This window comes from Solea senegalensis, linkage group LG6, assembly GCF_019176455.1.
Source record: "Solea senegalensis isolate Sse05_10M linkage group LG6, IFAPA_SoseM_1, whole genome shotgun sequence".
Taxonomy (NCBI): Eukaryota; Metazoa; Chordata; class Actinopteri; order Pleuronectiformes; family Soleidae; genus Solea; species Solea senegalensis.
The window spans coordinates 7987704-8001396 of NC_058026.1; the positions used below are offsets into that span (position 1 = coordinate 7987704).

General features: G+C 40.3%; 1 protein-coding gene and 1 long non-coding RNA gene across 2 annotated transcripts in view; one reads left to right on the forward strand and one right to left on the reverse strand.

The window, feature by feature from the left end:
- LOC122770798 (complement C3-like) overlaps positions 1-13693 on the reverse strand; it is a 37892-nt gene that overhangs the window by 15076 nt on the left and 9123 nt on the right. The window contains exons 6-24 of the mRNA XM_044027915.1: positions 12241-12427; positions 11133-11295; positions 9994-10079; positions 9036-9124; positions 8280-8362; positions 8060-8147; positions 6532-6634; positions 6184-6304; positions 5942-6057; positions 5672-5818; positions 4890-4989; positions 4682-4776; positions 4407-4598; positions 4112-4267; positions 3716-3845; positions 3226-3294; positions 1393-1507; positions 1230-1309; positions 618-757 (exon numbers count right to left, since the gene is read on the reverse strand). Coding sequence (XP_043883850.1) covers positions 618-757; positions 1230-1309; positions 1393-1507; positions 3226-3294; positions 3716-3845; positions 4112-4267; positions 4407-4598; positions 4682-4776; positions 4890-4989; positions 5672-5818; positions 5942-6057; positions 6184-6304; positions 6532-6634; positions 8060-8147; positions 8280-8362; positions 9036-9124; positions 9994-10079; positions 11133-11295; positions 12241-12427 — 2260 coding nt within the window. The remainder of the gene's footprint in view (positions 1-617; positions 758-1229; positions 1310-1392; positions 1508-3225; positions 3295-3715; positions 3846-4111; positions 4268-4406; positions 4599-4681; positions 4777-4889; positions 4990-5671; positions 5819-5941; positions 6058-6183; positions 6305-6531; positions 6635-8059; positions 8148-8279; positions 8363-9035; positions 9125-9993; positions 10080-11132; positions 11296-12240; positions 12428-13693) is intronic.
- LOC122770800 lies at positions 1906-2735 on the forward strand. Its single transcript, XR_006360556.1, has 2 exons — positions 1906-2185; positions 2287-2735. It is a non-coding gene; the product is annotated as an uncharacterized LOC122770800 (long non-coding RNA).

Below are 13693 nucleotides of genomic sequence, written 5' to 3' on the forward strand. Positions count from 1 at the left end.
CCTGTAACGCCTCCCGGAGGGGAGTGGTGTGAACAGTGTGTGGTTGGGGGCACTGCGTTCATTGTCTGCCTCAGCTTCATGGCGCCTTGTCCGCCGTTGCAGCATTACTTGCCAGTCCAGCACTGCGTTCGTCATCTGCCTCAGCTTCACTGCGCCTTGTCTCACTCACAGTGCTGTGTGAGTGAGAGGGGGAGTGGCTGCAGTAGAGCGGCGAGAGTGGCAAAAGCCAATGTGTACTTCTTTTGCATTACTTCTCCAAACAACGTCCAACTGCACTTACTCGTGCCCATAGCAAGACACCTGTCAAGTTTGGAACTGATATGGAACTCCATATGACATTGTGTGAGCTTATTTGACAGTGCTTTGACTGTAACTGACATTTATATTTACTAGATAATATCTAGTAAATATAAATAACAATTTAAATCAATGCATTCATTATAAAAACTGTATATCTAGTAGATATACAGTTTTTATAATGAATGCATTGATTTAAATTGTTATTTGAGGTTATAGAGAAGAACCAGACAAATATAAACTTTTTTTCCTTTTTGATTACAAGCTCCTGAGAAAAATATGATGGTCTCATTGATTGTGGCCTGAAACAACAGACTTACAGTGATAAGACCGGGGGTGTAGTTGTGGAGGATTGCCTTAATTTCTAGCTGCTCTCCACGGACAGCAGAGTAGGGCAGTATAAGGTCAATGAAGAAGTCCTTCCGGACAATCACTTCTAACGGCTCACTGACACAGATTCCTTCCAGAAGAGGAGGAGAAGTAAGTGAAAGAGATTTCACAATAGTCAGGTACAATCATAGATTGTATATACAAATGGACATTGTCTTTCAGTTTGAAAAGGGAAGTCTATGAAGTAAGATGGAAGTAGCAGTAAGCCAACAGGGACAACTCAATGGAAGTCTATGGGAAATTGATTTATACTGACAGTAAACAAGGATTAATGGTCTCGCGGCTACTTTCAAGTCTCCTGCAATAGAATATCATGTCAAAAATAGAGAGTAAAATTGATATAAAAGTCATGTCACATATGAGTGGACACCTGTGTAATTTACAGCTGGTATCTACCAATAGGTGCCTGATAGCAGCTGATGAATGTCCATTTGCAAAAACTGTCATGGTGGTGGTCCAATTCACAAATCTCTAGACTATGTCCATGTTGATATACGGTCTATGGATACAAGTGAAACAACAGATATTCACTGAGTGCTCACCATGGGTTGTTGACAGACTAATGCCAGTGAACTGCCAGGTTGTGATTGAGTCTGGTAAAGGAATGTTTTTGACAGATGCACTGAAACAAAGACAATTGTTGGGATTTTAGTGGTGTCATGAGTGTGGATATCTGTGTGTATGTCTGTGTGTGTGTTGCCTCACCAGCTGGGTTTGTTGCAAGAGGGCAGAATGATGTCTGTCCACAGCCAACTTTCAGGGAACTGAGTGCGAGACACTATCTCATTGCTGTCCACGTAACTGTCGTCTTCAATCTCACCTAGAGAGACATTAAAAAGTTCTTCCAGCAGCATTTGTAATCACATGCATCAGTGAGTAACGTATTCTGAATACTTGGATTACTTCCACATTGCATTGCATAGGCACGTTCTTCATTCAGTGGAAGCACTACCATTACATTAGACTATCCTGAACCCAAATTTAATAATCTTGTGTTCATTCATTCATTTATTGTCTACGACTTTTTCCTCTACATGAGGGCCTTGGGGGAGCTGTAGCCAATCCCAGCTGACATAGGGTGAAGGGCGGGTGACACCCGGGACAGAGGTCCCATTGTGTTCAAAACATATGTAGCCCGGTGAATATACGGGAGTGTGTTTTTTGGTACCTGTTGTGTATGTCACTTTAAGAACCACCTGAGAGGGAGACTCGCGAGACTGACCAAAACACGGAAGTTGGGAATTTTCCCGCTAGAAAAATAGCGGTAACAGAATGAGAGGAATGACGGCAGTGTTGTGGGTATGGTCACTGTGAAAATAAGTGAGCTGATTTTGTGCCTCCGTGAGACGAAGTAGTATTAAGTCTATAGACGAGACGGTCGAGTTAAGCGGCTGACCAGAGTGTGCCTGCTTGGGTGTTGCAGAGGATCGGTGAGGGATCGGTTAGTGTTTTATTTCCCTCCGTGCCGAGAGCGGACGCAATACGGCAGCGGGTCAGCGTAAGTCACTTGGAATGTGTATGTGAAATGATTGGGATCGTTCTGTCGTCAGGCATTGTTTAATTTATGAAACTGTTTATTTTGTTTGATCTACCTCACAGAGGGGAGAGAAAGCTGAGTGAGCTGCATCGTTTGGGGCCAGGTTCTCAAACTCTACGTTAGAAGTGAGTGAAGCCATTTTTTTTAGTTATAGCACACGGGTTGATAAAATTGCATTTCGTTTACAGTTGTTAATTGAATTCACCTATATGAGTTATCAATCAATGCATGTTGTTACTGTGAATTATGTGTTATTGTAAAATTACTGAACTGAGTGTGGCTAGAAATGTGCATTTTGTGTTTTTTGTTTAGAAAAAGTGAGAGCCACTCCTGTTTGTTTTTTAGTGGTAAAAATTGAAGCCAAGTGAAGCCAGAGGGAAAACTGAATTTTATTTTATTTCATTTATTTCAATTTTTGTATATGTGAATGTCACCCTCAAAATTAAACCCTTAATGCTGGGCTTTCTTTTTATTATATAAGTTCAGTCACGGAATAAACAACCCAAAATTATTTTAGTGTCTGGTCGTCTCATTCATGATTTGGCCACACATACAATAAACTACTGTGATTGAGCACAGGTCAGTGTGTATGCGGTCTACTGTAGTCAAGTCAATATATTGCCTGTGCAACCCCTGGCCAGGCACCCCATGGCGCACCCCTGCACACGTGTGCTCACACATTTTGCGACAGTGCTTCGCACACACTGTGCGTGTAGAGGAGTGTGTGTGTGTGTGTGAGAGAGAGTGAGAGAGAGTGAGAGAGAGTGAGAGAGAGTGTGAGAGAGTGTGAGAGAGAGAGAGGGAGCTGCTCTCCCTCTGGAGATGGATCATGGGATATTTCTGGTTCAGTTAGCTTCACTGGTCATTTTTGTTACCAGCACATGTGCAACTAAATACATTTGATGAATTACAGTACAAATGCAAGTAAAACATTCGCATTGTTAAGCCCTATGATGTGAGTGCACATTAAATCACTGCTGATTTAGAGCTGTGGTTCTTACTTGAGCTGCTTGTGACGTCCATAATAGTGGTTTGTCTTCTCCTCCTTCTGGGGGCTGGACATTTTATTTCTGAAAATGCAACACAGAAAAAAGGTTGAACCGATCCCAACAATGTTAGACTACACTTGTCTTTTGCAAGAAACACATTTATTGGAACATTTAAACTTTATACAACTTGAATTGTATGGTTAATTTATTTTCACTTGCTCTGATGTCAAACAATCTTGTTAGGAGTTCAATATATCTGTTGTGGAGGTTTCTGCCTCCACCTAAACACAAAGCTGGTGAGAAGGATGTACTCTCTGGTCCAATTTAAGAAACAGTGCGACATGACAGGGGGAGTAAGGATTATCATATCTACTGTCTATTAGCCAGTAGAACGAGGACCGCAAAACTTCCACACCAAATTATTTTCCAAAACAATTTCACTATTGTTAAATGTCTTGATCCTGAGAGGATAGGGAGAAACCAAAAGTGAAAATAGTGTCACCTTGTCTGTAAGGAGTTCCAGAAGCTGTGCTGGACTCAAATAACAGCCCAGCATCGTAGAACACATTCATACCATCCTTTCCTCCACCTGGGGTGCAGCCTGTGTCATATTTCTCCACAATGTCCCACACCTGAACAGAGTGGAAGACATTTTCACACAGACATACAAACACACAAACCACAAAAATGATGGTCCTGAGTGACAATGTTCATCCTCCATGTCTTAACATGATGGATGGCATTAAAGTAAACCTTAACACTTGCATATAGTTTGTTTTAGAATGTATTGATCTGAACCATACACATACTAGAAAATGTGAATTCCATTACACCACTTTTTATGTTGCACACCTTCCATAATTCAAAGATGAAAATTAATTAAAATAGTAATAATAACCTTTTTCTGGGTGACGCGGTGCTTGTTATTCAGGACAGAGACTCCTTTGTTAACTGCCACCAGTCCAACTGTGGCTCCTGGATCTCCAGTAACCTTCAGACCAATCGTACTTTCAGGCTTATAGGATGCAGCAGGTCTCAATGGTTCTAACTTCAGCTGATTGTAAAGTAAAGTGAACATTTTGTGTTTGTTAAAGCAGCACACACACACACACACTTATTCTACATTTCATAGAAATATTGTATCTTGTTGTTCACTTATTCTAACTCCACTATATCAATATTGTGTGTCTCACCGAGCCCATGCAGGAGTCCTTGACATCCACCCAGACAGAGTCTGATACCACTTCATTGTCATTTGGATGGTAGTAGGCTATGATGCGGAATGATGGCAGCATGTCTTTGGTGATGGGAATGGTCAGGGAAATTATTACTTGTCCTCTTGTCCTGTAACGGCCATGTTGGATCAACTGACCTCTGCTCAGGATCTGGGGACACAGATTAAAACATCAGCATGGACCCAAACACAAGTTTATATAGAACAATCAGTAGGTCATAGCATGTGGCTCACCAGGTATGTGATATCAGTGTCTTGATTTGACGGCCTGTTCAAGTAGAGGTTGATCTTCAGATAGTCTCCTAACTGCAGCTCTGCTGTATCCACACCTGTGAAAAACAATTTTGTGATGAGTTCTGCACAATGAAAAGATTTCATGGTACTCTGCCATCATTAATGTGTTTTACCATTTGAAGTTACAGTATTTCAGGATTTTATTTACCTATGTGGATGTAGCTGTTGCTTATGCTTTTATATGGAAGAGCTACCATGGTGGCTGATGCTTGTCTTTCTGCTAAAATACGAGGATCACTGGTTTTTGCCTAAAATCAGAGACACACACAGGTTTACAAACACAGCAATGTAAAGAAATATAAAAGGTCCCAGATCTGTACTGTTCTATCCAGTCGTATATAGTGAAGTACTGACAATAACTGAAAAATGACAATATAGCCATTGTGTTTATATCCTCTAGCCAATAACAGTGAGGGGGTGGGACAAACAGGTTACAGTTGGTAAACACTGAAGGAGATGACAGGCATAAAGAGTGACACAGAGGTGGTCTCTTTTCTGTTAGCCATGTATTTCTACAACAATTGTGACATTCATATAATAATATATATATATATATATATATATATATATAGCAGTGAAATTAGAATTCACACTGTGAACTTCTGCTAATAAAAGTAGGTTGTGACAAACTAACCCTGGACGTCTGTAGTCCTGAGTTTGAGCTTTGAATCATAAGAGCCACCACTTCAGCTAATGCAAGCTACCAGGTCTGTGTCTGAGGCAGTGTAATCTAATCTCTAAATAGTAGTTCATCTCGGTAGTATTACGTTAATCTGTTCACAGAACAGTGTCAAGTAAATGAAGTTACATAATTTGGTGATAGTGCCACTTTATTTTAAATATTGCAAGTAGATAAAATGTCAGTTGATTCAGCTTCCATTAAAAACAAAGTATGAAGGGAAAGGAAAGGAAAATGTTTCAGAGACTTACAGTGATTCTCAAATCTGATGCTCTTGCCTCTGTATTGACGATAAGCTTTGCAAGGCCATTAGCTGCAGTCAAAACCTTCACTTCACCTGGATTCACCACCACAGCAACACCTTGAGCTGGAGTTTCATCTGGATTCACAACTTCAATCTGCCATGAAAGAAACAAACAGCTGAACAATAAGAATATATTGAACTGTCTTGTTAAATTATTCAGTAATTAGGAATTATATTATTATATATTATAATTGTAAATTATGAGTAAATGCATTACCGAAACATCGAAGGACATTCCTGGTTTGAAATATTTGGGTGTTCTCTTGAAGTGAATGGTGTAGGGGGATCTAACGATCTGGATGCCTCTCACCTCTGCCTCCACCATTTCACTACCTGTTGAATTGATGTAGAAACACACACACTAACACTTTAACAGAAGGTGTTTGACATTTTGTTATTGATCATCAATGAAATTAAAATCATGAAACATGATCATGTGACACAGACTGTTTTTCTTACCACTCTCTGTCAGCACACTGACTGCCACAAATATGGAACTCCCCACAAGCTGGTCGATATTTTGGAAGGTCTGTGTGATGTGTTCCCTCTTCAGTTTGGCCACTCCAGCACCATTTTCAATCTAATATGACATAGAGAAAAAGCAGACATTTAGAGATAAGCTACAAAATATTTAACACTTACATCACTTGATTTATTCTGATCATCATAAATACATAAACCATTTAACTGGTGGTGACAACAGGCAACTGTAAAACTGGAAAATAGTCTCTCTGATTGTGTGGTACATATAAAGCCTTAATTCAAAAAACAATGATAACTGGCATAACTGGCTAAGTATGTCCTCACCGCTACTCTCTGAAGAGCGTTTGGAAAGCTCCTCTTCTGACCTTCGAGCACAACCCCAAATACCACGTATGCTGTGCCAGTTACCTCTTCACCAAACAGATACCTGAAGCCACAAGAAACAGTTTCAATGGAAGCCAGACAAAAACAGCAACACAACCTCTTAATGACATCATTTATTTTCTCCTCCACTTAGCCCTTAATGATTCCAGTTCTGAAAGCCACAAAATAAAAAACAGCATACTGTTATGAACCTGGGTCACATGTTTTTGGTTTGTTTGGCACCATCATTTGCAGTTTCTCTCCTTTCAGAGAGTGACTGTGTGAGTGTGGTGTGGGTGTGTCTGTGTGATTGTCAGTCTCTCAGGTGGATGTCAGCAACCAGGTGGCACACTGAGTGGATCATTTCAAGGAGATTGGCTCACCATGAAGAGATTGGGGCCTGGACTATATAAACCCTCCTTAATCCACACTCTGGGCTTCCTCCTCACCGCCTTTCCAAGCAAATTGTGTGTGTGTTGTTGAAAAGATGTTAAAAGTAGTATTAGGTGAAAAGAGCACTGAAATACTCTACTCAAGTAAAAGTACTGGTCTAAAAATGTACTCAAGTTAAAGTCAGTCAGTCATCATCTACCGCTTTATCCTCCACCAGAGGGTCGCGGGGGGTGCTGTGCCAATCTCAGCTACATCGGGCGATAGGCGGGGTACACCCTGGACAGTTCGCCAGTCCATCGCAGGGCCACACACAACTAGAGACAAACAACCATTCACTCTCACACTCACTCCTATGGTCAATTTGGAGTGTCCAATTTACCTATTCCCCACATTGCATGTTTTTGGACTTTGGGAGGAAGCCGGAGAACCCGGAGAGAACCCACGCACACACGGGGAGAACATGCAAACTCCATGCAGAAAGGCCCTTGTTCCAACCGGGGCTCGAACCCGGGTCTTCTCGCTGCAAGGCGAGAGTGCTAACCACTATACCACCGTGCGGCCCTCAAGTTAAAGTAGCTTGTTTAAAATGTACGCAAATGTATCTAATTACGGTGTTTTTATTTATTTATTTTTTTAATTCAGGCAGGTACAGTAAATCCAAAAAAACACACATTTTAAAAAATACTGTAAGATAACATAAAGATAAGTGGGTTGTTTCTTGTGTATGGTGTTTAAGTTCACTTTGAAATCTAAGTAGTTTTTTTTGCTTTTGACAGAGTTTTTTGTTTAGTCAAGGTAAATAATACTTGCTGTAGTGCTTGGACACAATTGTTCATTTTTATGTTAAATTTAAAAGGTAGTAATAGTTGGAGAGAGAAGCCATTTTGTTTCACCTTTCTTTTCTCCTCTTTGGAGCTTAGGTAAGCTTTTCTGTCTTTTCTTATTAGTTTTCTTTTTGGAGGTAAGATTAGGTTTATAAAGAGTTTTTGTTGTCCTGCAGACTTATTTGGCTTTCTTTGGAAATAGGAGTTGGAAGACACACACACACACACGCTACCCCTGGTTTCTATAGGCCAGAGACATAACACATACGTACAAAGCTTTGATGATGACAGGGAGATCTGGACTGTCCTCATAGAAGAAGGAGCTCAAAGGTATCAGCTTCACCTCAAAACCTGGCAGCACTGGAAATGTATATGTGTATGTGCATCAGAAAAGTACAATCAGAAAGTAAATACTTACATTATGAGTTCTTGTTCTTTTTTCTTACTCTAACAGAACAGGTAAAAGGTAAACTGCAGGTAAAAGGGACGCACCATAGTCTTTGACCTCAAACTCTGCAGTGTAGCTCTGCTGTCGGTTGTCGCAGAATTTGGCCACCACTTTCCAGACTCCAGGACTGCCCGCGCACACACACACACACACACACTTGTTTTTACAGTTGCAGGGTCCACACAGTTTTTGTCACTTTGTAAAAAAAAAAGCAAAAAAAAAATAGCAACAACTCTACGGACAAATATGCAGATAGATGGTTCGCGATGGTGACCCCCAGAGAGGGAGAAGCCAGAAGGCTGATGTTCTCTCCACAGATGACCATACCTAATATTCAAATTTATGTGGTATGACCGTCAAAGTGAGACAACTGTGACTACTAATGACAATTACTGGCCAATATTATATCTCACTATGACTGACCAATATTGACCATCCCTAGGACCATTATCAGGACTTAACTATGACTATGAGCCTTGGGAGACTTTATACAGCAGAGCTCTCAAGCAGGGAAAGCTGTGATGAAGCAGCGGAGCTAAATCGTCATACAAAAACTGGGAAGCAATATTCCTGTGGTGATTAACATGTGTCAGAGCGTGACGTTTACAGAGACAACAGAGGTGAACAAGAATCTCAGGGATGGCTTGTGATAGAGAAACTAATGGATGTTAGCTCAGACAGGAATATTGTACACTATGCTGATTATCCCCTGGATGCTATAACATTTTTATGAGATGTTATGAGAGTGGTATAGACCTTCTGATCATGTTTTTGAATTGTAAAAACAAAATAGAACTAACCTGACATTTTCACCTAGTTTGAAAGCATTAGAGTGGATTCCCGATGTTGCAGAGGCTGAATCAACAGCTAAAGTGATGCCTTCAGGAGTCTAAAAACAAACAAACAAAAACAAAGTGAAACCATTACCTTTTTACAAATTCGTACAGTATAACTGCCACAACCAAGACACTTGGCTATTTTGCCCAAGAAGCTTGACACACTCACTGAGACAGAGAGGTGTGTGCGTGTGTGTGGTATGTGCACTGGTGTATAAAGTTATGCTGAATGTGCGAGAGTGATTCAGCAGCTTAAACTGTCCCAATCAGCCTCAGCATATCGAATAATACAGAACTTTAGATCAGTTAAAAATACATTTCCCCGAAAATGTCCATTAATCTTCAGTGTTTAGCAAGAACATTTCTAAAATCTCAATTTTTACAGAGGAGTTTGGTGTATTTAATGACAGCACTGCCGAAAGCCGGAGATACTGAATCACAATCCGTTCAGCAAACATGCGCCCTGCTTCAGCGGCTTCAGCTGTCAAAATCAGTCTCAGCAAATCCAAGAATAATGCTGAAAACCATGCATTTAGTTTTGTTACTTCACCCCACGGAGTGGTAGTGAGGTATTGTTTTTGGTGGTGGTGTCTCTGTGTGTGCGCTTCCTCACTTGCTTGCAATATGAGCAACAGAGGCCGACAGAGGCTTGTTAGAATTTGAATTTGACGCTCTACCGTTACGCCACAGAGTCTGTTACACATATAGACCGACTTGTTATGTGTATGGGGTGAAGTCTGCCATCTCTGATTGCCTTGTTTGTATTTAAAACTAAAAGGAAACTAGAAAAAGTGTGTTGGACGTAATTGAAACTGGCCTACAATGAAGACAATGCAGTAGTCAGGAAGGAACTAGATGTATAAATAACAGTGTCGTCAGCATATAGATGTACAGTATATACCATAATCTCAATGTCAATTACCATAATCTCAACGTCAATTAAGTCATTCATCTCATTAATCTGCACGGGCTCCATACGAGGTGTCACTGCAAACAGGCTGTAAAGAACTGACAGGAAGAGAAAGAGGTTGATTAGACATTTAAAAATGCAGAGTGTGATACACAGTGTGTTCTGATGTACTATCATATGTGGACTAGTCACAGTGGTGATGGGAAAAACTGTTCTTTTCGGCATACTGAGTCTTTAGAATCAATTAACTAAAAAGTTTTGTTCAAAAGATTCACTCATCGAATCGTTCAGTTCTTCCTGCATAACTCAAGTGCAGACTCCGTCTGACTCAGTCACGGAACTGCAACACAGCTGAAGTTTACTTGCTAAATGTTAAGAGTTCGAGTTTTCACACATTTTACACACATTTTCTGGAATCTTTAGGCTTTTGAACTGATCTCCAGTTCGACACTGTTCTTGGATTTGCTGAATCACACATTCAGTGCACTGATACACTGATTAATACCCAGTATGGTCAGTGAACAAATCACCTAATGTATCAGTACACACACTGTTTCCTAACAGTGAGAGGAACTGAAACGTCTCAGTCCGCTGTTTTTGTCATATTGTAGGTTTCAACATGCAACAGAAACTATGAAAGGTGGCGAGATCTGAACGCAGCAGTGATGTTCGGTGAGGTTCATGAGTCTTTTTAACTCATCTACAGTTCGGCATTGTTCGGTTTGATTCCTGTGTCGGACGCCGCGCTCATAACTCTTTCAGTGATGACACTCAATCAATGGCCGGCAGTCTGTCGGTGTACACATAGTATTGGTTCAGCTCGCTTGGAACCTTGTCAGAGCAGGTACTAAAAAAATACCAGGTACTGTCGCTAATGGAAAAGCAAAAAACATATGGAACAAATGGTGCTTTTGCGTGCTGGAAAAGCGTCATATGTGTCAGCAGTGAACGAATCACTTTTGCCCCGTCCACTATCACGGGCCGCTGTCTCACTCGAGTCACAACAGAGCATAGCTCAGCTGAAACAAACTGTTTCAGTAAGTGATTCAGTTCAGTTTGTTCACCCAAACGATTCATTCTTTCTAAAAAAGCATTCACAAACAACACAACACTATGTGTGTTGTTTAGCACCAATGTTGTGCTGAACACACCTTTACTGTCAGGGGTGTAGAGGCTCTTGTCAGTCTGGATGAAGATGTAGCCGGACAGGAAGGACACAAGGACGACTTTCTCCAGCAGGCGGTCAGGGAACTGAGCTTGCAGGTTGACATACTGCTTCAGGGTGGCGTCCCTGCTAAACTGTTCAGCGGGGATCTGAAGGCAGCAGAGGAATCAGTAATGAGGAGCAGGACAGGTGTATATGATTAGACTTTAATGATCCCACACTGGGGAAATTCACTTTTTAGAGCAGCAAAGAGGTCAGAGGTAAACAAGTGACAAATACAACATACAAACAGCATAAGCACTCAAGATAAAAACATAATTCAAAATGAAAATAAGTAAATATTAGGTTAAAATGTAATATTGTTTTATTATTCATGCTTTTGTTACATCTAGATTAGATTACTGCAATCCTCCTGTTAATTTAAAATGCTGCAGCACAAGTTCTGACAGGAACTAGAAAGAGAGACCATATCACTCCAGTGTTAGCTTCTCTACCGATTTTAAATTGAATACAATTTAAAATTGTCCTCCTCACATACAAAGCACTTAATGATCAGGCCTCATCATACCTTAAAGACCTGGTTTTACCATATCATATACACCTGTCACAATAAAAGAATACATGAAAAATGCAGTGACAGATGATTATTGTCAGATGAGGCACTGTTTCAATAAGTCAATGCAATGGCACAACATTTACTTCAATCCACAGCTGAATTCTTTTTTTTTTTGGTATTTATGATGGGAGAGTTGGATTGTTGTGTCAAGTCTTCTCCAGCATGTGGACACTGTGGTGACCAATGTGAGAAAATGATGTCTCATGCTCCTTTGCACAATTTGAACTTGGAATATGCTAGAACATCTGGTTGTTCAGTAAATTTACAGTTGCTAAAACTTGACCTGCACAAGTGAAGCAACCCCATCATAACATGGTCTCATAGGCTTGTACAGTGGGAACTAAGTGGAGTATTTGACTATGTGACATTTGTTTTGGCTGGGCTGTGTAATTGTAATGAGAAAATGAATGCAAACAATACACCCTAGATCTCTCATCTGCACTCATGCTCAGATATTAATTAATAGTGTTTCATTTACCTTTATTTGTCCAAGTGCCTGGAAGTTATTTGCACTGGTAAGGGTCACAGATGTGGTCACCAGCTTGGTTGGATGGTCCATTACGTTGATGTGAACCTGTATGTCTCCCCCTGTACAGTCTTGACACTCCACAAAGATGTTCTCTGTTGTTCCTACACGTAACACATTTGGGGCAGACATCACCTTCCTACAGAGACCAGGAAAAGACAAATACTCTTGTCAGACTGCACCGTGTAATGTTAGGGATGTTAGCGTTACATCTTTATTGTTTGTCTTTATCAAACAATCACTTGCTGATTATCTGTCCAATGGAATGCAGTGTCTTCCAGTGGCTGGTTCGTTTTCCCCTTTTCTTAAGGCCTCATAGGTGTGACACATGGTTCGGTCTTAGGACCCATTTTATTCTCCATTTACATCAACAAACTATGTGATAATTTGTCAAATGTCTTCCATCATTTTTATGCTGGTGACACCATGATATATTGCTGTTCTCACTCGATTTCACAGGCTTTCGACTTCTTAGTTTTTTAGTTTCTCAGAGTGAAGCTTGACTTCTACGATCAAAATAAATCTGGCTTCTCCCTCAGAAGCTTCTTGTATCAGCAACCTTCTTACCTTTGATTGTGGCGATGTCCTGTATTTGAGTGCTTCAGCCAAATCTCCAGTCTTTGGATTCTGTTTATCACTGTGCCTTGTTTTATAACTGGTTGTAGTCACCTCACACACCACTGTGAACTATATCTTAAATCTGGATGGCCTTCACTGAGTGTACACAGATAAACACACTGGCTGAATCTTAGTTATGGTTCAGTTCCCTTCTATTTATGTATCTTTCTGCAAAGAACAAGCCACTGCGCCTTATGCTCCAGTGGCATCTTTCATTTGACTGTTCCACTTGTTCGGACTGAACTGGGGAAAAGTGCGTTCAGGTTTGCTGCCGCCTCTGCTTAGAATACTCTCGAAAATGACAAAACTAATTTAATTTTAATCTCTATGTGTAGTTTACCTGGTTAAATAAATAGAATGAAATCTTAGTCTGTGTTTGAGTTTAAATACATTCAATTTACAAGAAAAATACTATTTGCTGTGACGTAAGTCATCTATCTTTCTATGGATTTATGTCATCTATGGATTATCTTGATTCAACACACCATCAGTACACCAGTTCATCACAGATCTTCGGCTGTTGTAACATTACTGTGCAAACGCAGGACAATATTTTCACAAACATACTGGCATCATTTCAAAGACCACATTACATTGTCTTATGTGACACAAAATGCATACTACACACCAGCTCTTTTTATGTAAAATAGAGCTGAATTTAACTTTAATTTGTATCCACATATTTCTTTTTAATCAGAAGCCCTCATTTTGCTGTTGCTCCCATTACACTTTAATCAGACAGATTGCACATTTGAACTCTTTAAAGTTTAGTTATGAGTCAATTAAA